The following is a 27,995-nucleotide window of genomic DNA, read 5'->3' as shown; positions in this document are numbered from 1 at the left end:
AAGAGATCACACAGATTAGTGATAATGTCACAAAAAACTCAGAGATCACAACAAATCAGTAGGTAATGAAAAGCAGAATATAACGAAAACTGAGGCTCCCAGCCTAAGTCCCGTCTAGATACCCGACGACCTCAAGGGTCTGGCCAAGAGGGATATTAGGGGGTTTAACTGCGGTAAATAATGATAGCAGAATAAATAATATCAAACAGTAATATAGAACAGAGATATCAAACGGAAAGTAAAGAGGAGGGGTTTTCAGAGAGTACCACCACCGGAAGCTATCGGATCAGAAAAGGCTCTGATACCACTGTAGGGTGGAAATCCCTCAGTGATATCTCTTTCTCACAAATACCTATCAACTATTACAGGTATAATAATGGAGTACGAAACTCCTTAGATTACAGACCAAGAGAATAAACAAAAATACAGAACACTTAATATCAATAATTATAGATTTAAAAGAAAAAGAAGGCTCAGATAGAACCAGATCTGGAATGGTATCGCACAAAGCACAGTCACAGAAGACTTGGTTTTCCACCTGTTCACACCCACGGCTACTCCACCGTCAACAACCTCACCAAACGATCACAAAGATCTAGAGATCACAGAGACACAATCTTTGTTCACTTAGAACCAGAAAATTTGAGAGAGGTGAGTTGTATTGTTGTATTTCGGTTGAAGGGCAAATCCCCATTTATAGGGGTTAGAAGGATGACATAGATAGAAGGTTTGGTAGCTTTCCATAAGCCATCATATTAGCTTAGGAAAGACACCTCCTTCTCCGGTGAAGAATAGAGAAGGAGGATCTAGGGGTGGGCGTCGGGTCGGGTTTTTCGGGTTCGGATAATTCGGGTCGGGTACCCGACATGTCAGGTTGGGGAAAAATGACCCGAACCCAACTGAGTCGGATACCCGAATAATTGGGTACCCGTCGGGTTCGGGTACCCGACAGTTGGGTTCAGGTTTTGTCAGCTTCAAAAAATGAATTTTTCAAAATAAACTTCATTCACTAAAATAAATCCATGTAAGTCTAAAATTTAACTTATGGACACAAATACTTAAAGCTTTACATAAATACCCAAAAAAGAAGAGTTCAATCATATCCATAAATTATCAGATATTTTTAAAAATCATTTCAATAACAACAATAAAGCTAAGGCCTCCTAAATCGTAATGCCTACAGACTGAAAAAGCAATCAGCTCATATCACATTTTTATCCTCGAGTCCTCGACCTGTCAAGCATTAAACATACAAAGTAAAAGAACTATTAGAGAAAGTCAAACAAATTAAAAATGTAACATTACACAATGAGGTTCTACCGTTCTATTACCTTGTAAAAAATTTACAAGTAGCAGTTAGCACCATTAAATGTCAATAATTGTTGAATCAACCCCCAAATTAGTCAACTCTACAATAAAATAAAAATAGTTAGACAAGTAAAATATATAAGTAAAATACATAGAATTGAACAATAATCAAAATACAAGAAAAAAAATAAATAAGTACCTTTCTCAACTACTTCAAGTTCACTCAAATCCTCCTCAATTCTAATTGATTTGGAGTCTTTTCGTATCCAATCTTGAGTACAAATAAGTGCTTGCACTATTTTAGGAGACAAAGAGCTCCTAAAAGTGTCAAGAACACGTCCACCAGTACTAAATGCGGATTCTGAGGCAACAGTTGAGACTGGAACTGCCAATACATCCTAAGCCATTTTGGAAAGAATTGGAAACCTTTGGGTGTTTACTTTTCACCAATTTAGTATGTTAAATTTGTCTCTATGTATTTCAACATCCTCATCAAGATATTTCTCTAATTCTGATTTCACGCGATCCCTTTTTCCACCTGATTTGTACATACTGAACTCTTGTTCTATGGTGAATGTACGAGTCGCCTCATAATAAGTATATTACATAGATGTCCCTGCTGAAGAGGAAGATGATGAAGAAATACGACTAAATGATAATTGGATAAAAGTTCAAAATTCTTTTGTGCAAGTTCCAATCATCATCAATAAAGTGAGCAATCAGACACATATAATTGACTTTTTGAATAGATGTCCAAGTGTCTGTAGTAATGCAAACCCATTGAGCATGATCTTTAATAAATGACTTCAATCTTGCTCTTTCACTCACATATATTTTGAAAATATCTTTTGTTATTGTTCTTCTTGATGGAATGGCAAACCTCAGGCATGCAACAGACAAAAAATGCCTAAATTCAGGATGTTCGACTAACTTAAATGGAAGTTCATCCACAACCAGCATGTGACACAAAGCTTCTCTAGTATTGTCTTGATCAAATCTCCAATTAACAAGAGGGGCATCTATATCACCAATGCGAATTGGTTGAAAAGACAATCTATTTTGATTTCTGGTGATTTCTTGGGATTTTTTCTTGCAAGATTCATAATGGTTCTTCAAATGTCTAGTTCCATGTGCTTTTGGATCGGCTTTGATCTCTCTACTACAATATTTGCACCTAGCCTTTTGGACATTATCCTTTTCACAATGAAATTTAATGAAGTAATCCCAATACGGTGATCTAGAAGCCACTACCCTCTTTTTTCTTTTTTTAGAATCACCTAAAACATCTTCCTCCTCATCCTCCAACTCCTTATCAATATTATCATCAAAATAATGCTTAACATTCTCAAGATGATCACCACTAACTTGATTTTCCAATCCATCCATATTTATGGTTTGAGCATTTGGTGACGAGTTAGACTGAGACTGTGGGTGACTTCCAATTCCATCCATATTAATGAAAAATATATTGAAAAGTCAATGTTTCCAATCTACAAAGTATAAGAACAAAAAAAGTATATAAGAATACACTAAAAACTAATAGAGTTGAAAAAGAGTGTACACAATAGAATTTGTAAATGGTAGTGGATACAATTATAGCATCTCATGATTAACAAAATTGAATTAAATACTAATAATAAAAAGTATCCCCAAAGCACTCCTTTTATATATTAAGTTGAAATGCTGTATGAAATCTCTCATTATATAATTTTCAAGATTAGATAATCTTGTATGCACACAGAAGATTAAGTTTTTGAAACTATAAAATACTACTGAATAAGAAATATATAGTACCAAATAAATTTATATGAATTAATAGGTCAAGAACTCACAGTAAAACTAGTTGCTTCTCTACGAATTATGTCAATAGAAGCAATAATATTCAACTATCCATAGCAGCTAAACTAGATGCAAAATCAACAAAAGCTTACATTAACTTCTATACCATATCATCTATTAACAATAATTTGCAAAAAGACACAGTAAAATTTAGCTACAACTATAACAAAACAATTGGTTCTCAAGCTAGTTAAATTTAAATTGCATCCAAATAATGCTGAACAAACCACAAGATTCTACTTCAACAGAGAGTTCTAAGGCAAAACTGAAGACTCAAATAATAGAAAAACACAAGTTACTGTAGTAGACAGTAGCACTAGAAGACAGTGACCAGGTTGAAGAACAATGAACAAAAGCCCACATCTTTAAAACCATGATCAAAATCAACCAAACCCCAAAATCCTTACATCAATGATCGACTGTAGAACCCCAAAATTCAGAGCCAAACACAACTGAAACTAAAACCCACATGAAACCCAATACACATATTAAAGAAAATCAACCAATCAATCAAGAAACCAAAAATGGATCATAAACAGAAAGAACCCAAAGAAAATCAGTAAATAGCATGGAATTTTGAGCAAAGATTGAGTTTTTATTGATTGTTAATCTCACCTTAGAGCTCAAATACAACAGCAACGGAAGCAACAACGACAGTAGCAGCTAGCAAGGAAGTAGAAACGGGTAGCAGCGGCTAGAACTAGAAGGGTTTTCAAAGATTCTTTGGCACCAACAACAACGATAGTAGCAGAGGAAGTAGAAACGGGTAGCAGCGGCTAGAACTAGGTTTTCTGAGATTCTTTTGGTTGGAATACCCGATCTCTCAATCGTACTCCTTTTTGCCCTTCTCTCAATCGGGTACCGGTCGGGTTTTTCGGGTTGTGATTTAATATCCGAACCCGAACCCGAACCCGATTGGGAATATTCGAGTTTCGGATAACCCGAAACCGTAAAAATATCCGAGAAACCCGACCCGTTTAGTCTTTACCCAATCGGGTGAAGTCGGGATCCGAAAAACACGACCCGTTCGCCCACCCCTAGAAGGATTTCAACAAATCCATGGAAATCCCTCAACAATATCTCTTTCTCACAAATACCTATCAACTATTACAGGTATAATAATGGAGTATGAAACTCCTTAGATTACAGACCAAGAGAATAAACAAAAATACAAAACACTTAATATAAAAAATTATAGATTTAAAAGAAAAGGACGGCTCAGATAGAACCAAATCTGGAATGGTATCCCACAAAGCACAGTCACAGAAGACTTGGTTTTCCACTTGTTCACACCCACAGCTACTCCACCGTCAACAACCTCACCGAATGATCACAGAGACACACTCTTTGTTCACTTAGAACTAGAAAATTTGAGAGAGGGTGAGTTGTATATTGTTGTATTTCGGTTGAAAGGCAAATCCCCATTTATAGGGGTCAAAGGGATGACATAGATAGAAGGTTATGGTGGCTTTCCATAAGCTATCATATTGGCTTAGGAAAGCCACCTCCTTCTCTATTCTTCTCCGCTGAAGAATAGAGAAGGAGGATCTCAGCAAATCCATGGAGGGAATAGAAGAGAAGAAAAGGGGGGGGGGAGAAAAACTACGGCGCACTAAGAAAGGAGAGACAGACCAAATGCTGTTAGGGTTAGGTTAGAACTTAAATAGATAGAGTAGTGGGTCGGGTACCGGGTATGGGCCGGGTAAAATAGAGATGGGTCTTGCCAAGTGGGTGAGACTCGTGGGCCTTGTCTTGTGGGCTTGTGGACATTAGGTCATATATCCCAACATATAATAATATATTTTATTTAATATATTATTTAAAAGTTTGGTTTATCGATTCAGTTCGGTTATTAAAACGGTGATAAAAAAATCAAACCCAAAATCAATTTTTTTTTAAAACAGAAACCGATGACCGATCTGAAATTTTCGATTTGGTTTTCGATCTGAACCAAAAATTCAATTCGGTCTGGTTTAACCGTTTTTTGCACACCTCTAAAATAGACAAGAGGGATAGGGAGAGGGAGAGGGGAAGGCAAAGGGAAAGGGAAAGGGATGAAAAGAGGGTAGAGATAGAGAAAGAGAAAGAGATCCTTGATTTTTTTTCCTGTCAATAAACTTTGTTGTTCAACATTTTGAACTGGCCATCTCTTCGAGGGTATTGTTGAAAGATCATCAATTCCATGAAATGGATGTAGCAGTAGCTGTTGAAAACCCAGAGTCTTTACTTGATCTAGGATGTGTGATTTATATGTCATCCCAAAGTGATTTATTAATCTACTAATAAGTCATTTCATGGCAGTTCCGTCTATCAATTTATTATGACAGATTGGCATGTTCTGCCATAAGTACCTCCATATTCTGCTGAGTACGATTCGACAATGGGTTTTAATCAGTGATTGAAAAACGTTTTTATTAGCGGAAAGGACTAAAAACGCCAAAAACCAACAGTTTGAGGAGTAAAACTATATAAATAACTTTATTCGAGAACCAAAATTGTATTTCTCCCTTCTCTCTTTTTTTTCCTCTTCATATCATTAGATTTTGTTAATTTACTAGAAAGGAGAAAAAGCAATTTGTAATATTGATATAACTTAATAAGAAAATCTATATAACATTAATAATAAAAGAGAGAAATTAAAAAAAAAAACAAAAACTAATACAACTAACTTTTTTTTTCTGCATATCTATTTCATTATAAGCTAAATATTCTCTTTTGTTGTATTTGGATAATTCCATATTTAAAATGATTTTAAATATGGCCGATTTTTATTTTGAATTATATATTGTGAAATATTAATGGATTAAACCTACAGTAATATAAAAAGGAAAGTCACTCTTCATTCACAATTAGCAGTTTATGACATTATAACATCAAGTTTTAAAATATCGATTATACTCTTAAATATTTTCACCAATAAATAATTACTTATTTATTTTAAATGGTCCATATCATCTTTCAACCATCAGTACAGTATCATATTTATCCCCCCACTTTCACCCAGATTAATTATTTGATCCTTTTAAACCATATATTAATCTATATTTTTCAAAAATATGTCTATCTGATTATATGCTCGCAAATAGTGTATAGCATATTTTTGTGTATAGCAATTGAAAGTATGCTAATTCTTTTAAGAGTTAATTATATTTTGCCATCCGAATTATAATTACTTTTACATTTTGGCATCTAAATTTTTTTTGACTCAACTTTATAAAATTTTACACTTTACCATTTATAATTGTTCTTCAACCAAGTTTTTGTCTAAAAAAATCACATGCAGTGCACATGTGATATTTAAGAGTTATATGATATGATACTTTTCACATATGCAGAGCATGTGATATTTTTCCGACAAAAAAATCAACAAAAAGACAGTTATATATGGCAAAGTGCGAATTTTATAAAATTAAATATTAAGTTGACACACAAAAAAAAAATTAAATAAAAAAATATAAAAACAGACATAGTTCAAATTACAAAATGTAATTCACCTTCTTTTAATACAGGCATTGAAATAATTTTTCTAAATACTTCATTCAAATCTAAGTTTTTCCATCCAAATGTATTTAAAATATACCATTTTTTTATTCTTACTTGTTCTTCAAATCAAAAAACAAAAAAAGGAAGTTCTTCCTTTTTATTTCTCTTAAATGTTTTTTTATAAAAACAGTAATTACATAATTTATATCGATACTAAATTAATAAATTTATTAAATTAGTCAATAAATTTATTGAATTTAAAATTAAATAAAATAAATACTCATTATAATAAATTAATCATATTAAATAAAATAAATATTATATATTTAATCTTCATTTATTACGTGCTTAAAGAAGAAAAAGGAGAATTTTGGCAGGGGAAAAATGTTGGGCCCAGAAGAGGTAACAGCATAATAAGGCCTGCCGAGTGCCAACAGCTGGTGGACTGGTCCTGCTACTGCGCCGCAGCCACTACCCACCACTGCCGCCGTACGTTCCCCAACAACGGCCCGCCGCGTGTCCCGCTCCCTATCCCTATCCTTCTCCCACCATAGATTCTCATTTGCAACCATCCCAGGAGTTCAAATGCTGAAAATTCTTGAAAAAAGTTGAAATATACGCGAACGACGCCATCCCTATAATTCCATCCCTCTGCTGTCTCTATCTTCATCATCAATGTTTCGGTCCTTGTCCTCATTATTGCCTCTGTTTCGTTTCAGCCCTTTCTCTGCCTGCTAGAGCTCTCTGTGTATCTGCTCCCATTTCATTTGTCGAACCCCTGTTTCAAACGGTGAGTTTTGATCAGGTCCTTCCTTTCTGTTTGTTTTCGTTTCTTTGTTCTGTATGTATCTATTGCTGAAGTACTGAGAGGTTTCTCTCTTTCTCTTTCCCTTCTTCGGTTTTGCATGATTTCTTGTGTTTCTGAATGAAACCGAGAGAATGATTTTTTCTTTGGTACTTTTTGTTTCAGTTTTTCTGATCGAAGATGGTGGTGTTTATGGAGAATGGGTCTTCACGAGAAGCAAAGGATGATAGTTCGACGTCGGTGAAGGTAGACCAGTTTCAGGCCCCTTTCCACTCTCAGGCGCGCATTAGCACGAAGCAGAGCGATCACGATCACGATCACGATCACAATCAGCAGAGGCCAACGAGTGGGAATGGGGGGGATGAGGTGTTTAAGAGGGAGATGAGGGAGTTGGAAGAACTGTTCTCTAAGCTCAACCCCATGGCTCGGGAGTTTGTTCCACCATCATTTGCTAATAGTAGCATGGCCATGAAGATAAACTTAGATGGTGGATATTTTTCTAAAAGCACTGCTGCTGCTGATGTTATGCATTTGAATGGATTTTCTAACAACGATGGGAACATGGGCCGAAGAGGGGTATTGTTTTCTTACCAATTCTTTTGAGCCAAAATTTTTGTTCCTCCTGTTTCTTGATTCTCTGTTTTTGTTGATGGGTTTTCTCTTTCTTTTTTTTTTTTTCCCTCTCTCGGAAATGTAGAAGAAGAATGCTCATCATCAGGCCAAGAGAAGGACGAATAGTCGAACTAGCATGGCTCAACGTGAAGAGGTTATTCGAAGGACTGTTTATGTTTCTGACGTTGATCATCAGGTAGATAACTTTGTTCTTGCCGTTGACTCTTTCCCTTAGCCATTTGTCTTCAAAGAATGGATTAGGTGAATAAGTTTAATATCAGCAAATGCTTATGGTAATGTGTTCATTTTGGTTGTATTTGGGGATAGATTACTGAAGAGCATTTAGCGGCACTATTTCTTGGTTGTGGGCAGGTGATGCTCTAGTCTTCTATAAATGTAAACAATATTCTTTGCTGCTATCTTCTTTTTCCCTTAAAGGTTTTCTGTATTGTTTCATGTGAAGGTTGTGGACTGCCGCATATGCGGAGACCCGAATTCCGTCCTTCGTTTCGCTTTTGTGGAGTTCACTGATGAGGGTTATCTATGAATTCCTTGTTTTTGTTGGCTTCACATTTGTTCTAATCGGAAATTTCTACTCCTTAAATATTGAGTCTCATACAATTTATGGTCTTGCAGAGGCTGCCCATGCTGCTTTGAATCTGTCAGGAACCATGCTGGGATATTACCCCGTGAAGGTGCTGCCATCCAGGACAGCCATTGCGCCTGTTAATCCTACATTCTTGCCTAGGGTGGGATTACTTTCTGAACTTTGTGATGCTTTGCATTTGCACTTGTTTGAAATTAACTTCTTCACATTTTGGTTCACGATATGCATTTGCACTTGTTTGAAATTAACTTCTTCACATTTTTGGTTCATGATATACCTTTTAACATCAGACTGTGGATGAGCGTGAGATGTGCTCAAGAACAGTGTATGTTACGAACATTGACAAGAAGGTATCATATCAGCAATGCTATTTGGTTCAATCCACACAAGAGAAAGAAGAAAACATGAAACTCCAGAATATGGTATTTACTTATCTTGTTTTGCTCAGGTTTCTCAAGCAGACGTGAAACTCTTCTTTGAAACTATTTGTGGGAAGGTACATGATTATACGTCTAACAGTTTTGTTAATCTTTTATCTCTGGACTGATGCAAGCTTTACTGGTTTCACAAATTGTGTTGATAAAGGTTTATCGTTTGAGGCTGCTCGGAGATTCTCACCATTCTTCACGTATTGCTTTTGTGGAATTTGCTGTGGTAATAGCTCTTCTCTCTGTCACGTTGTTTGTAATTTCCATGTGGATAGTAGCACTCACAGTCTCATTTTCCTCTGGTTCCATTATGTTTGTTGTGCTAGCATCCATAGTCTTCTGTCAGGCATTCTGTGGGTTGTAGCTTTTGATTAAGAAGTACTTGAGGTGGTGGAATCTTAAAAAGGGTTCTACAGTCGGCAAATTATCATTGTGCTTCTGTTTAAATGGTGAAATGTATTGGTTTCTTATCAATTACATAGAGTGGTAGCTACTCTAGCTTACTTGAGTGGGAAATGTTTGCTGCATTCATTCTTCAGAGTACTTCTATTCAAATTAAACTGAGATTTTAACAAAACCATATTGCTTTCGGGTTTAGATTTCAAGAAATATATGGCTGGACGAAGAGAAAAGAATCTACAAATGTCATACTAAATGGAATCTGAAATGGGCAACTTGGAAGAGTTGAGACATATTTTCGGAGCTGATGGAAACAATACTTAAGATTTCTGATGCCATTATGGATGGGGTTTCACTCTTTTGGTGTTGATTGTTACACAATGGACCAACAAATAAGTGGATATATTTACATTGAGATCATTGAAGTGAAGAAAAGACTAAACCGATTAGTCCCAACTACTAAGTAAATAGGTATCATGTGATGGCTAGTCAAGGAATTTGAGTTAGCATAGTCCGGTATGATATGTATGTTTGTTTGCAATGCCTGTATTCGCAATATCTCTTACATAGAGCATTTACATCCTGAAACTTTGCAGTAATTTATATCAACAAAGAATTTAGGCTGTTTCTGTATACTAGTCATAGCCACTTAACGAACTCTGTATCCGATATGCATCACGCAGGCGGAAAGTGCAATTGCTGCCCTCAACTGTAGCGGTGTTGTTTTGGGCATGCTGCCCATAAGGTTAGCTTACTACCTGGCATCTGCTTTCATCTTTTGTTACTTCCATAACGACTGACAAGCGTTGATGCCCCCAATCTTCTCTCGTCTTAATTAGTCTTTCTTGGTGTTTGCCGCTTTGTTATCAGGGTAAGCCCTTCAAAGACGCCCGTTCGCCCAAAAACTCCTCATCCTCCATCTCACTGAAGCAGCTTTTGCCGGTCCACATGTAAAGATGTTTTTGGTATTTGAATCCTTGTGGATTTACATTTTCTCTGTTTCTAGCAATCTTCAGCGTCTATGTGGATGAAACTTCAGGGCTCTTAGCAACGTATCTTTTGAATTACAGCATTCTAAACAAAGTGCTGATTAGGAATATGAACCTCAACCGTTAAACTTATGAGCAATACACCCAAGCTTAGCTTTCTCCAATCAGTTCTTTGAGCTCATGTTTAGGCTGTATCATACTTAATGCTGCACATCGCAATCAGTTCTAAGAGGTAAAAGTTGGGAGTATTTGACGAATACTTGAATCTGTGTGGTTTGAGGTTCTCCTCTTCACGTTGCCGTCCAACTTATCTCTCACCAGATACTTTTCAACATCTTATGAGCTATCAAACATCTTATAACATATCTCGAAAAGTCCATAAGCTCACCCAAACCCAATAGCTAAATTTGATATGTGTTGCCATTTCTACAACCGGTATTTCACCCCTTTTCTTGAAGAGATTATAAGTTTATAATATATCATTTTTGTTCTTGTACCCACATTTTATGAAAAATTTTGATATGTGTTGCCATACCTATGACTAGTATTTCACTCATTTTTCAAAGAAATTGTAAGTGCCTAACATTTTAATTCCAGATCTTATGCTGATTTTATAAATAAATTACAGAATTTTATAATTTCTTGTAAATTTTAAAAATATTTTATATGGTAAATTACCAACGACCTTATCTGAGTTTTGAAATATTATAAATATTCCTCCGTTGTGTGAAAATTCATTGTTGTTTGATAAAATTATGTAATTTTTAAATGGAGCTATGAAATGTCAACTTTGCCGTAATGTATTTGTTTTTTGTTTAAAAAAATTAAAAATTGCGGTTGATGGAAATTTTGAAAAATTATATATAAAAAAAAAACTATCCACCTAGTCCATTAAAGAAATCAAAAAAATAAATAAAATTAGAGTTTTTAGTTCATAAGGGCATTCTCATCAGTTCACTACAAAAAATAGATAGAAACCTAACGAATTGGGTTAATTGTTAGACAATCATCAAAATCAAAAGATATTGATAATCTTTCAAATAGAAGTATCCGTAATTATATCAAATTTCAAGAAAAGTAATCATAATTTATCCTATTTTATAAGATTTGTTTTTTTTACAAATATTCAGACTTGGAGAAAAACATATAAGCAATATTTGTCTAAAAAGAAGTCAATTTTATGTTGTTGAAAAAGGAAAAAGGATTATGGGCACTACAAAAAAAAAAAAAAACAGTAATCTTCCATTTCCCAACTTATTTAAATTATTCTATTTGTATCACATCACACAGAGAGAGAGAGAGAGAAACAGAGCAAAATGAAAAATTAAAGTGTGTTTACAAGCACATACATAGCATGACCTGAAAACCAAATGAAACGGGTGAATATCAATTTATCCCGTGATATTGAAAATGAGCACATTACTCCTCTATTAAAAAATTATAGTAATTTACCCTCTATATTTTTTAAAATGAAGCAATTTACCTCCTTATACAGAGAGGTAAATTACTTCATTTTAAAAATTATAGGAAGATAAATTGTTGTATTTTAAAAATATAGGGAGGTAAATCGCTATTTATTTTTTCATAAGAGAGTAATCTGCTCATTTACGACATCACAAGGAGTTGCTTGCATTTTTTCCCAAATAAAACATATGGATGATCAAAGGTGAAGAAGGCATCTCAATGATTTCCCATCAATCAGTAGCTGCAGAGCTTCATTGATCTTCCAAAATGGCATCTCATGAGTTATGAACTCTTCCAACTTCACCTCCTGCATATCATTTCATTCAAGTTTGTGTTTGGATCAGAGGTTTTGCAACCTCTTAATTCAAATTCTTAATAACAAATCTCATCAATATATATATATATATATATATATATATATCGTTAATTACACTTAAATCTTCTTTAAAAATACCAAATTATACTTCTCCTGGAAAAAATTTGAAATTACGTTTACACCTCCTTCGAAAATTCTAATGACGAAGCCATCATTCTCAAGTATAATTTTATACTTATGAAGGGATATATACAGTTTACATATATATATATGGAGTGAGGTCAACGTCATTACATTTTTTCCCTCATATATTTCATTTAAGGTAAATTAAATCGATATTCTTAAGACCAGGTTCAACTACACCAACATCCTGTCCTTGTAAAATTACAAGTACATACCCTGTGGTGGTGCCAATATAATGTAAATTATAGTTACAATTTCAAGGGGTGTACTTGTAATTTTACAAAAAACGAGAAGTATTTATGTAATCAGATATAACTTAAGGGAATTTCGATGTAATTTACCCATTTATTTATTATGAATCATAAATTCTTTATTGGCCATTTCAAGTTATGTTTTCAAATTATTACTATACATAGAAAGCTATTTAATTTTGGGTTCTATCATTTTAAATTTTTTATCTCTAAATTCTTTTTTTCTATAGTTCATTGATCCAAACACAATTTAAGTGTCAGTGTAACAAAAGAATAATAGAGATCTCTAAAGATATATATATATATATATATATTAAGTGATAATAATTTATATTTTGTAATAATAAAATTATTTTATTAAAAATAATTGTGCATAAAAGTTGTCGTTATAAACAATTAATAACGCAGTTATAGTGACAAAAAATAATTATTTTCACTAGATCGTAACAATACATATATCACTAGTTGTTTATAGTAATATTTTTATGCGCAATATTTTATCTGCTAATTTTTTTGCTAGTGAAAACTTTGGATACACTTATTATTGAAAATCTGCGACAGAGGATTCTTAGTGTTAAACTTTCTTATGCTGTTAGTACATGTGCACTTTATAGTTTATGGTGGATTCCTTGCCTGTCGAGAAATCCACCTAGTTGATACTTGTTGTATTGTACTTATGTGCCCCTTTTACTTAATGAAATTTACATTTATCGAAAAAAAAATTATGAAACTTATTAATTGTGAATAAATTAAAATTATTATCGCTTAATACATATAATTAATGATAATATAAAAGAATATATGTATTTATTTTATTTATTTTGCTTTTTATTTTTTCTTTTTTCTTTTTAATTATTAAGTAGTGTGTTGAGAGTAATATGTGTGAATACGTACCCCTTTGACGCACTGATGGGCAAATTGAGGCAATTGAGATTTGCCCTTGAAATCACCGAACACTGATCCCACGATTCTCCTTCCATCAAAAAGCTCCATCGGATGGAGAGGAAGCAATCGTGGTGTTGGATGTATACCTAAAATTACCGTTAGGCCCCAACCCTGCATCATCAAAATCATACATTAAATAGATAAATAATTACCTTTTCTTTTTCTCTCCAAACCACCATAATATATATACATATAAATATATTTATTAAATAATAGGATAAATTTCAACCACATCCCCTAAGGTCTGGTATAATTACAATACTTCCCTGATTTTAACGTCTGTCTAAGAACGAGCCCGTTCCGTTAGGTTTCCATCCAATTTTTATGGTGAACTGACCAAAATATCATTTTATATTATAAATTATAATTACATATATATTATAATTTTTAAAAATATTTTTATAAACTAATATTCAATATGAATTATTTATTATAGGGTTAAATAATAAATATACTTTGCACCCCTGAACTATTTATAAAATACATTTACACCCCCTGAACTATAAAACGTAACAAAACGGCCCATCATGATGTACATTAATCTTTTTATGATAAAAATACCCTTATTTTACACCCTTAAAATATCTCTGCTACTTCTAAATATAATTGGAATAATTATAATTTTTTTTATTTAACATAAACACTACCCAAAATTTATAATTTTTATACTAAGTACAGAATTTGTATAAACTCCATAAATTTATAATTCTTCTATTTTTTACACAACTAGTAAAAAATTTACATAATTTTTGCATGTGTTGTTATATATACTGAATTCTTTTAAAAAATAAATTATCAATACATATTTAAAATATTACATCGAATATATATTGTAAAATATGTAAATTTATAATAAAATTATGCATAATATTCTATATTTTTTAAGTGATAATATGACATATTTTTATTATATGGACATATAATTGAATAAAAATTTATAAGTTATATAACATACTTTTTCTATAATATTAAATACATTTTGTATTCACATATATTTATATGTACTTCCTAAAATAATTTATTTACTTTGTAAAATATATTTGTATCTATTGAGCTTATAAATATTTTTTGTGTTCCATAATTTATAAAAAAAATTATATATTATAAATATTATTTTAAAATAAAATATGAGTAAAATTTTAAATCACTAAAAATACTTTGAGGGATATATTTTAATAAAACATATTTTAGGAAGTAGAATAAAAAAAGTATAGGGGTAAGTGAGAAGGCCATTTTTATCCTATCAATGCCAAATTATTTTATCAGGAGTATTTTTATTTCCTTTCGTACTTTAGGGGTGTAAATGAGACAAAATGCATAATTCAGGGGTGCAGAGTACATTTACTTTATTATACCAACCCTCAAATTTTTTTATATTTTTTCAGACTTTTTTATTTTTCTTAAAAAATAATGAAGGTAAAATAGTAATATCCATTTCACCGTTTAGGAATTATATAATTATTTTTCATTTGAAGGGTATTTATAATTTTTCAAACAAAGATGGGTATTCATAATTATGCCAAAAATTAAAAAATGTAGTTATAATCTACCCTAAATGATATGATACTGCTAACTTTTGATACTACATTTAAAGCAGCAACAAGAAGATAGATAAAAGTTCATTTGGCTCGACGGTTGCATAATTAATTATCATTACGACATTTAGATTAATAATTTTATAAATTGATTGTATAAATGCATATGGTAATTAAATTTTAAAACTAACCTCATTTTTAAGGTTAATTAAAAAAATTATTTAATTAGCATAACGGGTGAAGGATAATCCTAGTGTGGATTGTTTTTTTTTTAGCAAGGATTATATTAATACACAAAAATCTCTATAAATTAATAATATTGGGACCACGTAATTTTATTAATTTAAACAGATATTAATTAATTGATAATTAATATTTTTTATTTATAATATATTTTCAAATATAAAAATAATTTATTGTATACATACAGAAACAATATGTTATGACGACTAATTTTATAAAAAAAATAAATAATATTTATAATAATTGGACATAATTTAAAAAAATATCGATATAGTTCACGCATAAATAAAGGAAAAACTGCAAGTAACCCCCTGAGATATTGTAAATGAGCAAATTACCTCCTTATGAAAAAACAAATAGCGATTTACCTCCCTATATTTTTTAAAATACAATAATTTATCTTCCTATATTTTTTAAAATGAAGCAATTTACCTTCCTATATAAGGAGGTAAATTGTTTTATTTTAAAAAGTACGGAAGAGTTAATTACTATATTTTTTTCATGAAAAGACAATATGCTTATTTTTAATATTACAGAAGGATAAATTGCTATTCACTCCATAAATAAATAAACTTACGTCGTGGGTGGAGGAGAAGGCCTCGCGGAGAACCTCCAAATTTCCTGCACACTCAAAGCTATAGTCTACACCTCCTCCCGTCATATCTTTTATTTTCTGCATTCATAATTAATAATTAATTAGAAATTTATATAACGAAATCAAAATATAAAAAATGATGGTTTTCAAATTTTAATTTTGAGGAAAAGAACATAAAAAGTTTAATAATTTTAGTATCCCTATAATTAAAGAAAATATTATTGACAAAATATTGCATAGTAATTTTAAAATTATTGCGAATATATATATATATAAAGTGATAATAATTTTAATTTTATCAAATATAATGATTAGTAAAAAAAAAAAAAGAAATCTCAACGCATAAGGCTGTCATCATAGAAAATTAATGATACAGTAATAGTGATAGCTCGGCTTGTTTGGTTGGAATGAAAAATGAGCGTATAACAAAAATGACAGTAAAAAGAAATATTCAAAAAAAAATTGGTATTTAGTTAGAGTGAATAGATCGAGGGGAAATAAAATAAAATTAGATGTATATAAAAGTCTTTCGCTGTCCAATTTTGTTTCAATCCGAAATTGAGGGGAAAAGTAAAAGTATACGACTAGAAAAATAATAAAGCACATATTTTATTTTCAGGGTAAATTGCATAGCACTCCCTGTGTTTTTAAAATTTAACTAAAAACCCCTTGTATGAAAAAAAAAAATAGGTAAAAAACTCCCTATTCGTCAGAAATTAATGGAGAGTGTGTGACATTTGCTTATTGTGCAAGTGGGCCTAATTTTTTGGTCTTTTTTGGAATTACTTTAAGTGCATAATCTTCACTTTGCCCCTTTTTTATATTTAAATATATTTTTCCGTTTGAACTATTCTTCATGTAATATTTACCCCTTAAATTAATAAATTTACCACTTATACCCTTGGTTGGATAAAAAGACCCCTCATGGTTTGAACAATTATATTATTCTAATTATATTTTAGTATTTTGCACATTAAATCAATATCAATTATTTTTTTTAATGAGTGAAGAATTTAAACTAAAATAGAGTATAAATTAATATATATAGTAGATACATAACAAATATAATATAACCAACAATTCGTATATGTTTTTCAAAAAATAATTGAAAAATATATATGCTTAATCAAAATTAAATATTTTTATAAAAAAATGAATAAATATATTTTATCATATTCTTTAAAAAAAATATTCAAAAACATTGATATGTAATCTCATTTTTATCTAAAAAATAAATAGTTAATAACTTTATTATCAAATTAATTAAAACTTTTCATGAAATTTTTTTGTGTATTTATGGTACTTTCCTTAAAATATAGTAAATTTTATGTTATTTAACTCACTAATTATATTTTTTACTTCACTATAATTAAAATACATATGTTTCAATTAAATTTTTTTAATTAAACTTAAAATGCAAAATAATCAAAAAAATAAATTCTTTGAACTATATATATATATATAATGTAAGGGCAATATTGTTCCAAAATTAATTTTAGGGGTAAATGTTAGATCAAGAATAGTTCAAGGTGCCAAAGTCTATTTTACCCTTATTTCTTCCGCTAATAACACACGTATATTAATAAGTAAAATCTTAAAAATTAGTCTATCCTTTTCAATCTGTTTTTCTCGTACCAAACAATGGGAAGAATTTGAAGTTTACTCTGTTTTCAATCATATCAAACAACTTAAAAAAAAACACTACTATGTCTGATTTCATTTTTTACTTATTTTGGTATTTTCTATGGAGATAGAGAGAGAAAAATAAAGAAAAATAAGTATGTGTTAGAGATAGTGTGTATGTTTGGATTTAGTTTTGGAGATTAATATAAAATAAGTATGGTATGTTTGATGTTATTTAGTGAGAGACAAAAGCTACGTTTCATTGTCACATCATGTCTCTTTTATATATATTTATATATGTATGAGTATGTATATAATTTTTTAGTTGTAGGGCCCATAATTAATATAGACTTATTTGGACTAAAAACAAATGAAGCACTATTTCAAAACACCATCAAAACTTCAAAAAACAAATCAAAACAAACATTTACCATATTTAGCCCATCTCGAAAATGGGCCAAAAATAAAACCGACACTATGTATTATTTTTTCACTTTTTCCTCGCCTTTTCACTTTCCCTTTCTTTTCATTAAACCGAATGAACTCTTAGTGACAACATAAATATATAATAATTATACTTACTGTCACGATATATATGTTACCGATTGTTTACAGCGACAATATATACATAATTTTTTTGTTACTAGTAAAAAAATTAAAAAAAAAGATAACTCTCACACTATTAAAATTATAAAAGTTTATCATAATATAAAATAAACTTTATTATGACTTGATCCATATAATTAGTGATAATTCTAATATAATCACTGCAATTTTTTCTAATATTATCTTTTTTTGTCTATTGTGTATGTCTTTTGTGTCTATCTACTCTGATTCTTTTATTATAAGTTCTGACTCATTATATTTAAATGCAACAGATAGATATAAATTATTAGAGTTGACTTAATATTTAAATAAATAAATATTGAAGACAGATGAGATGAGATGAGATAAGATGAAATGACAGAAATATATATATATATATATATAAAATATTATTATTGGAAAATAATTGGTGACCTGGTGCACTGGCACGTCCAAATCCTTGGGATTTATGAAGTCTGTGATCCCAATTGCTTCACCTGTCCCAAATATTATAATATTAAATAAAAAATAGAGTATCATAAATCATAAAATAATTGGGTGAATGAAGTGATTGTGTGTAATTAATAATATATGAGATGTAGATCTATCACATTGCATTATTTTAAGGTAAGATTTAAATACACATATATTCTCTATCCTCTGAAAAATTATAGTTACATCTCCTCATCGTAACGTACCTCAAAGGTATTTATATATACTTTTACTACTGAACACGGTGTGTATTTATAATTAGGATAAATTACGACGATCTCCTTTGAGGTTTGGCATAATTATGGATACCCTTTCGTTATCTGAAAAATTATAAATACCCCCCGATGTTTGATAAAATTATATAATCCTTAGATGGAGGTATAAAATTGGCAACTTTGCCCTTACTGTATTTTTTTCGTTTCTAAAATAAAAATAAAAATATACAAAAAAAATTGGATGGGTAATTGGAAAAAATTAAAAAATTATAAAAAAATTAACCACTTAGTCCATAAAAAATTAAATAATTTTAAAAAATAATAAAATTATAATTCTTAATCCACAAGGATATTTCGGCTAGTTCACTATGAAAATTAATGTAAACTTAATGGAAACTAACGGACTGAACTAATTGTTAAACGATCATTAAAATTCAGGGGATATTGGTAATTTTTGAAACAACGAGGGACTATTTACAAAATTTTAAGGACGTAATTTAATTTGACGATAGGCATGAAATATTTATATATTTAGACCTAATTTTAAGGATGTTAATGTAATTTTTGCTAAATTATTTAAATACATACCTTTGATACGTTTTTCTGGATTAATATCAACTCCAATAATTCTTGAAGCTCCCCTTGTTCTCGCCCCTTCAACCACCTTCACAATTCATAAATTCCCAAACGTCAATAATTAATTATTTTTTTTAAAAAAAATAATATATTGTATCATTTGGTACATATATATATCAATATTTAAAAAAAATTAATTAAATAATAACATATTTAGATACTTTACATGATATATTTTTTTAAAAAAAAACACAAGTAAACATATATTAATAATTTTTTTCCTTTTTATTTCGTACAACACTCACGTATGTTATACTGGACATTATCATTATGTTTGTTTTCATTATTAACTTATTTTGGTGTGTTCTGTGGAGATAGAGAGAGAAAAATAAAGATAAATAAGTATGTGCTAGAGATAGCGTGTATGTTTGGATTTGTTTTTGGAGATAATATAAACTAAGTATGATATGTTTGATGTTGTTTAGTGGGAGACAAAAACTATTATTCATTGTCAAATCATGTCTCTTTTATATATATATGTATGAGTATGTATATAATATTTTTAGTTGTAGGGCCTATAATTAGTGTAGACTTATTCTGACAAAAAACGAATGAGGCAATGTTTCAAAATATCTCAAATCACTACCAAAACTTCCAAAATAAATCAAGACAAACAATATCCATGTTCGAAGATGGGCTAAAATTAAAACCAAACACTGTATATTTTTGCGTCTCGTATTTGTACGATATATATGTAGAGCATAAATAAATATATATGTAAATATGCATTTATTTTTTTTAATTATAAATATCAAAGAAATTTATTCAACAAAAATAAGAGAGGACAAGAAGTCCATCAATGACTTCATCACCTAATTAAAGGGCTAAATCTATGACCTAAGGCAATAAATTCAATTTGGACTTTACTTAAAAGTAATAAGATTACATTTCTAGAAGGTGTTGGGGGTGAGTTCATAAAATTTTCAAAATATTTTTATAAAATATTTGAAAAGCATATTAGATGTTGAAAAATATTGGTAAAATCCAAAAAATAAGATGTTGGGAGTTTGTAAATTATTTTTAAAAGAAAGTAACACGTTCCCGACTTACTTTTAAGATTTTAAAAAAATTCTTCAATTTCGATCAAATTGATTATAAAATTACCACTACTAATATTTTATATGTCTTCATATTTTATCCGAATCTTTTAATATTTACAATACGATATAACGTCTTATAAGTTTAAAAAATATTCAGTATTATGTATGATTTTTTTAAATATTTTAAATCCCAAATGCCCATCTTATGAAATGTTTGCAACAATTTGTACTTTCGTTGTGTTAATAAATTATAAGTTAAGTAGTAGTAAAAGTTGAAAGTATCTGAAAAATAAAAGTTACCCGTGGAAAAAAAAAAGTTGAAATCTGAGTATTTAAAAAAAAAACTTAAATTTATAATTTTATCGGGTTTAATGCAATTTATCTCCTTGTGATATTGCAAACGAGCAAATTACCCCTTTATAAGAAAAAGATAATAAGTTACCTCCCTGTTTTTTAAAATAAAACAATTTACCTCCATAGACATTGATGTAAATTGTTTCATTTTAAAAAATATAGCAGAATAAACTGTTACATTTTGAAAAACATAGGGGATAAATTGCTACGCGCCCTTCCCCGTAAGAAATTAATTTACTCATTTACAATATCATTTGGGAAATTTTTGCATTTTTTTCCTAGTTTTACCATAAAATGAAGAAATTGATAACAAACTGCTTATAATTTTTTTATTTAAATTAATTTAATTTAAATATTTTCAAAATAAAAATAATTTTTATTTATTTTTAATAATAAATTGATAAGCATTTATTTTAACCTCGACCCATACGGATCTTCTCGATGGTAGAGGACATGACCAGAAACTTTCATTGTAGCAAGTTGAGAAGTCAAAAATGTAGTTGAAGCTAAGGAACTCACCGCAAGTCCCACAGCTCCAAGCCCGAAAACAGCGACACTTTCCCCGCTCTGCACATCCGCCGTATTCCACGCTGCCCCTAGACCTGCCCAACAACTTTCTATTACACCACCATGTGTGTGTAAATTTAATTTTAATTTTAATTTTTTATTAAAAAATTTAAATACATAACTGATTAAAATTAATTTAAACACGTTGAATGAAAAATTATTAAATGAATTCAAAAATATGGTTATTTAGAGAAAAATAAATATATTTAAAGGGCGGTTTGAACAATTCATATTTTGTCGAGTATAATAGTTATTTTAAGGGGAAGGCTCTTCCCCTTATTAAATAATTAGCCGTTGAATATATACTATAAGAAACATAGTATTTAATCACAGCTAATTGTTATGGTTAATAGCACATAGTCGTAGCAAAAATTTATTGACCATGGCTACGCAACGGCTGTTGGCCGTGGTTTTTACGAAGGTAGTTAAAATATTTGCCAGTTATAACAAATATTTTTACCATAGCTAATACATCATATATATATCACCTAATACATCATATATATATCACCTATACAAAAAATATTGTTTTTACTATGAAAAAATTAAAAAATGGACTATTTCCTATGCTACAAATCATTACGGCTTGAAAATTATGGCAAATCAATACTATTTACCATGATTAAACATAATTGATGTGCCGTAGCAATTAACTATAACGACAAAATCATATTTTTTCTGATGTTTAAATAATATATATAATAAAATATGAATAATTATACTGTCCTCCCTGAGATTTGGTGTAATTATACGAAAACTCCCTATAATTTGAAAAATTACATTTAGTACATTTGATGTTTGCTTCCATATAACAAACAAGTCTTCTGGTTAGTCAAAATTCACTAAATTTTGGGGCATTAGCAAAAATAAAATAAAAAATGAATGAAAATTCATAGTTACTCTAAATTGACTTATTACAAATTTAATTTTTTTTAGGATCAAACTATTTATATATTTTTACATATTAATGCATGTGAGGATGTATGTCATAACTTTATAAAGCTAGTTTAGGCCGAAAAAAATTATTTAATTTATAATAAGTCAGTAATATATCCATTGAGAGTAAATATCGATTTTCATTTAATTTTGTTGTTAATATCACTAAATTCAATAATTTTTAACTAATAAAAACATTTATGTATATTAGATGATAGCAAATTTAAGAAATATTAAATATAATTTTTTAATATATAAGAATTTATGTGTAATTAAACAAAATATTATAAGAATCCTAAAGAATACATGACGTGGAACATAAAATGCATCCGGTTCCAAGATAGTAACACGCTTACCCGTATTCCAAATAAAAAGAAAAACACGCTTACCCGTAGAAACGCCACAGCTGAGTAGGGTCATTGTACGTAGGGGGGCATTTTGGTCAATCTTGACAAGACAGGCGGAGTCTAGAACAGTGTACTCGGAGAAGGTGGAAGTGTTGAGGAAGTGGTAGATGGGTTTGCCGTCCTTGGTGGAAAACCTGCACTTTCCGTCATGGACCATTGTGCCCCTGAACGGATTCACCCTGTATTTCTCGCACAGGTTGGTCTTCTCTGATCTGCAGTAGTCGCATTCACCACATTCCCCGTTGAAAATGGGGACCACGTGATCCCCTATTTCCAACTCCCTCACCCCTTCTCCAACGCTTTCCACCAACCTTTTTAGTTCACAATTCAAAAAAAAAAAAAAAAAAAAACATAGGTTATGCACTCCATACCATTAATATTTTTGATCCTATAACTTATTTTATTTATACATTAGTTATTTTTTGATGAATTTAATTTTGAACATATCACATTTAGTTCTTTTGCTGGCGATTTAGTTCTGTATTCACAATTTTGGTCCTTACTCATACTTAAAGGACCAAAAAATGAGGTCTATTATAGTGGAAAGGGGACTAAAATTGTCAACACAAGACTAAAAAAGAATCAAACATGAGATATTCAGAACTAAATTCGTCAAAAAAATGACTGATTAATGTGTAAATAGAGTAAGTTATATGACCTAAAATGCTAAAAATCTAAAATTACCGGACAAAAATATAATTTCGCCTTTAATTTTTATTATTATATTTAAATGATGAAAGAAAAAAAACCATAAAATGAATTAATGCATGAATATAGAGAATTATTGACAGAAAACTAACTTAATTTAAAAAAAATCGCCGAAAAATAAGCGTATTCGAGGATATTTTAGTCTATACAGACGCACCAGTACAATATGAATTTTTTAAGGCTATTTTATGCGCCTCTACAACTATAAAAATTACCTGTAATACATATACATACAACTTTCATAGCTGTAGAGGTACATAAAATAGCCTAAAAAAATTCATATTGTACTCGTAATGTTATTAACCGATGATAATTAATTACTATAAATCCCTCTCACTTAATTAATGTAATCGATATAATAGCGCGCGTCCTCTACATCGCACGAGCTTAATTTTTTTTTAAATATGAAATTATAAATATGATTAAGTCTTTTTGGTTATACAATAATTTTTTTAAGTATTTAATATAAGTATGAAATTTTTGGTAAGTGCAACCATAACATGAAATAAAAATAGGTAAATATAATAAATATGAACCTTAAATAAAGAAGAACAAAAATAAAGGAGAGAAGAAAAAAAAAAATCTAGTCATTTTTAAATACGGGTGATTTAAAAATATATTAAAAAACACACCATGATATATAATTTTTTGAGATCATCACGCTTTATATATAATACAGATAGATAAAATCAGAGTCGCACTCTCACTTTATCTATATATGTATATATAACCTCAACTTTATATGTAAGTTACGTCGGAACTCTGAATTATATCTCCCCACCTAAAATTAATAAATTCTGCGGGCTGATCTTTCCCTATTTTATTAATTAATTTTAATTTTTTGAGCACTATATATATATATGTATATATACGTAAATATATCTCGTCGAGGTCGAATTTCTCAGTATGTGTGGGGTGTTGTTTTATTGTGTAATCATGTGTTGTCTATTGTAATAGTAGGTGCAATTTGAATTTCATTTATGTGATGTTGTTGATCATTGTATGATTTTATTGTAAAATTGACTTTGCTAGATATTAATATTTGGCGGGAATAATTGTAATTGATTATTTCAATTAACAGTAACTCATCGTTTCAAATAAAAGAAAAAAAATGTCTGATCATAGAAAATTCTTGCTCGGACCAGATTTAGTCGAACCAAACCAATCGTCGAGCAAGTGTATCGTACTTATTATATGTTTGGTCATATTTCTTGCATCGATCACACGATAAATAGTCTACACTTACTATTTAATTGGTTCAGATTCGATCAAATTAGATTCGAATTAGAATTTCCCCCATGGACGAAAATTCAAGGTGCAGTATATGCTGAAAATTTTCAAAGTGTGCATAGTGTCTTACCCCGATGCTTCATGCCCCAGAATCCGAGGGTACATCCTCTGAGCTTCATTCTTCGATATATCCAAAAAGCAACAAATCAAGAGAGAGAGAGAGAGAGGAGAGAGAATGTGTAAATGATGAAGTTGGCGAACATGTATGTATATATATATATATATACCTGTCCTTGCCAAGCGCTGAGATCGGTATGGCAAATTGAAGTGAAAAGAACCCTAATTCGGACCTCCATCCGCTGAGGTGGATCCACCCGAATCTCCTCCACCACCAGCGGTTGCTCCGCCGCATACGCCACCGCCGCTGCAATTTTTCGTACCCCAAAAGAAAATAAAAGTAAAAGTTATTCCACAAACTGATTCTTGACGAAACCCTAGCTATCTATACATATACGTATATATATATGTATACGTACGATGATGAACTCTACGTATTATATCCGTAGAAAGTACCTTTGCAGGTTATAACTTTTCCGACGGTCTCAGCTGAAATGTGGCTTTTCAAACTACCCATTGTAATTGTTGTAGTGAAAGAAGTCTACGAATTCAGACAAATTGTATAGAGAAGCAGTCTCATTACATTATATTTATAGGCAATAAATGAACCTTGTGGGGGGAGGGGGGGGGGGGGGGGTCTACTGCGGTGACATGGCAATAAATTTGACTTTTTATTTTTTTTTTAATTTCATTTTTGTATATTTTTTTTGTTTGGACAACCCATGATCATAGACAGTGCATTTTTGTTTTTTTCTTCTTCCAACTTTTATTGTATAAAATTCCATATTGGTTCAAACGACACATGTAATAACACATGGGATTGAATTTTTTATTCGAAATTATATTATATATTTTTATATTTTATTTAATATATGATGTGTATGAAAATTAAATTATTTATTTTGTTGAATTTTTTTATTACACATAATGTGTATATGCTAATTAAGATAAAAGATATGATAAAGTTTGAAATGAAACATTGGATCCGATGTCTATTATATATAAGTGATGTGTCCAAACTCATAATTGAAATTATTTTATTCTTCTCTTGCCTTCATTTTCGGGATTAAATTTCATGAAAATTATGTTTTGATAAAATTTATGATATTTATAGCTTTTAATCTAACCGAAATGATTTATTTTTGTTTTTGGCGAAGTAAGTTTCATTAAGAATTAAAGAAATAATATACCAACCGGTAAAAATCAACCCCCAAAGAAAAGCCTATAACTTAGATTCTCCATGCAGTATGCCATAATCTATATAATGCTCTAACTTACTTTGTAAAAAAAAAAAAAAATCTTATAGCAATGGAATTTGGGCAATGGATGCTTCCATTGCAAATTCCCAACGATTTTTGCCACGATTTTATAATGGAGTTGCATTTTTTCGAATTTTCATGGTAAATTCCATTGTAAATTGATAAAAAACTTTTGCAATGGATAAGCCGTTGTAATTTTTCGTTGCAAATTATGGTCAACTCTTGGATGGTCAGCAATTATCATAAGTTGTTGCAATTTTCATGTCAAAACATTTCCACGGGCACATTCCGTTGCAAACTGGCATCTGATTCCAATGATTATAACATTACAACGGATTTTTATATTATATTCGTCTCAAATTATTTGCAACTGCTATTGCAACAGATGAATCAAATCATTGCACCGTCATGATTTTTTTTGCCACGGATTTTGCAACAATTTATAACATACCATGCATTTTGCCACTGACAAATTCCTTTGCAATATTGCCACGAATTTTTACAACGAGAATAGTCCCTAGAAATTATTGATTGCATTGCGATATGCTCAATGTCCATTGCAAAATAAAATTATGGTTTTGCAACATAATCTGATGGATTGATGACCATGGCAAAATTGCCGACATTTTTTGAACAACTTTTACAACGACCTATAAAGTTGTTGAGATTCATATGCTCTAGTTGAAGTCATTAATTATTGAGCCGTTATATTTGAAATGAATTTTACAACGAATTTTGTTCGTTGCAATCTGAACATGACAATTGTAGCCCATAGTATGTGTAAGTATTAAATTTGTTAATTTATTTAATACATAATATCTTTCTATCATTAATTAATAGAAAAAAATGCAAGCATTCTTGTAATATCCCAAATGAGCAAATTACCACCTTATAAAAAAATAAATAACAATTTACCTCTCTGTATTTTTTAAAATACAATAATTTACATCCTTATAATTTTTAAAATGAAGCAATTTACCTCTCTGTATAACGAGGTAAATTGCTTCATTTTAAAAAAGTATAGGGGGGATAATTACTATATTTTTTTGTCATAAGGGGGTAATGTGCCCATTTTCAATTTCACGGGTGGGTAAATTACAATTCACCCTTAATTAATATATATTCACTAATATATATGATAGGAGTTTTTTCGTGATTTGTATAATAATAAAGAGTCTGTATAATTCATGTTAAGAATTCTACAACGTATCTGTTCCAAAAGCACGCTGCAAACACCTTTGGTTCCATTCGCGTGACTGGTATCTTTTACAATTCCGTTCTCGCTAACGGTGGTAGACGAAGGTAGCCAAAAACGATATGTATGAGTAGTTCACCACATGCCTGTCCCTTTATCGCCCTATAACTCATCTTATAGCCCTATTCCAGTCCCAATAAGGCCAAGGAAATTCACCCGACTTCCAATAATCCTGAGGCATTTCACAACATAGGCATACTGGAAAAATGGTGGGAATGCGTCTCCATCACCTGTCAATCACATAAAACATAGCACCGATCGAGATGTCTTAGCTACTCTTTACTACTCAATCTATGCTGAATCATAAGCCACAAGATAATACTCAATCCAGTGTGCCTCCCCGACACATACCTGATATCTGCTCGTCACGCTTAAAGCATATGCAACATCGGGCCTAGTGCATTGGACAACATACAGAATGTTGCCTATGGCCGAAACACAGGGGATGTTCGATATCCGCTTAAGTTCTACATCAGTCTTGGGAGATTGCTTCTTGGACAACTTAATTCCATCCCTCGTCGAAAGAAATTCTCATTTTGTGTTTCATCTTGAATCTCTTCACGACCTTC

At 30.5% G+C, this 27,995-nt stretch overlaps 2 protein-coding genes across 2 annotated transcripts; one reads left to right on the top strand and one right to left on the bottom strand.

Annotated features, from left to right (window-relative positions):
• Positions 1-7,035: 7,035 nt before the first annotated feature.
• LOC105164467 (polyadenylate-binding protein-interacting protein 11) lies at positions 7,036-10,634 on the top strand. The gene is made up of 11 exons (XM_088882288.1): positions 7,036-7,420; positions 7,601-8,011; positions 8,133-8,243; positions 8,375-8,419; positions 8,511-8,583; positions 8,684-8,796; positions 8,945-9,004; positions 9,103-9,150; positions 9,240-9,308; positions 10,165-10,226; positions 10,352-10,634. Exons 2-11 carry the CDS (start codon positions 7,616-7,618, stop codon positions 10,407-10,409), a joined length of 1,035 nt encoding a protein of 344 aa, XP_088738414.1. The 5' UTR covers positions 7,036-7,420; positions 7,601-7,615; the 3' UTR covers positions 10,410-10,634.
• Positions 10,635-11,691: 1,057 nt separating this feature from the next.
• On the bottom strand, positions 11,692-25,478 carry LOC105164416 (GroES-like zinc-binding dehydrogenase family protein). Its single transcript, XM_011083067.3, has 10 exons — positions 25,369-25,478; positions 25,083-25,219; positions 24,926-24,975; positions 22,840-23,168; positions 21,467-21,549; positions 19,506-19,581; positions 18,646-18,707; positions 15,985-16,080; positions 13,579-13,740; positions 11,692-12,241 (listed from the first exon to the last, which is right to left on the bottom strand). The coding sequence occupies exons 1-10, from the start codon at positions 25,427-25,429 to the stop codon at positions 12,131-12,133; spliced, it is 1,167 nt and encodes a 388-aa protein (XP_011081369.1). The 5' UTR covers positions 25,430-25,478; the 3' UTR covers positions 11,692-12,130.
• Positions 25,479-27,995: the final 2,517 nt, after the last annotated feature.

This window comes from Sesamum indicum, linkage group LG6, assembly GCF_026168435.1.
Source record: "Sesamum indicum cultivar Baizhima isolate 11 linkage group LG6, ASM2616843v1, whole genome shotgun sequence".
Classification (NCBI taxonomy): Eukaryota; Viridiplantae; Streptophyta; class Magnoliopsida; order Lamiales; family Pedaliaceae; genus Sesamum; species Sesamum indicum.
This window is presented reverse-complemented; position numbering and strand designations above follow the sequence as displayed.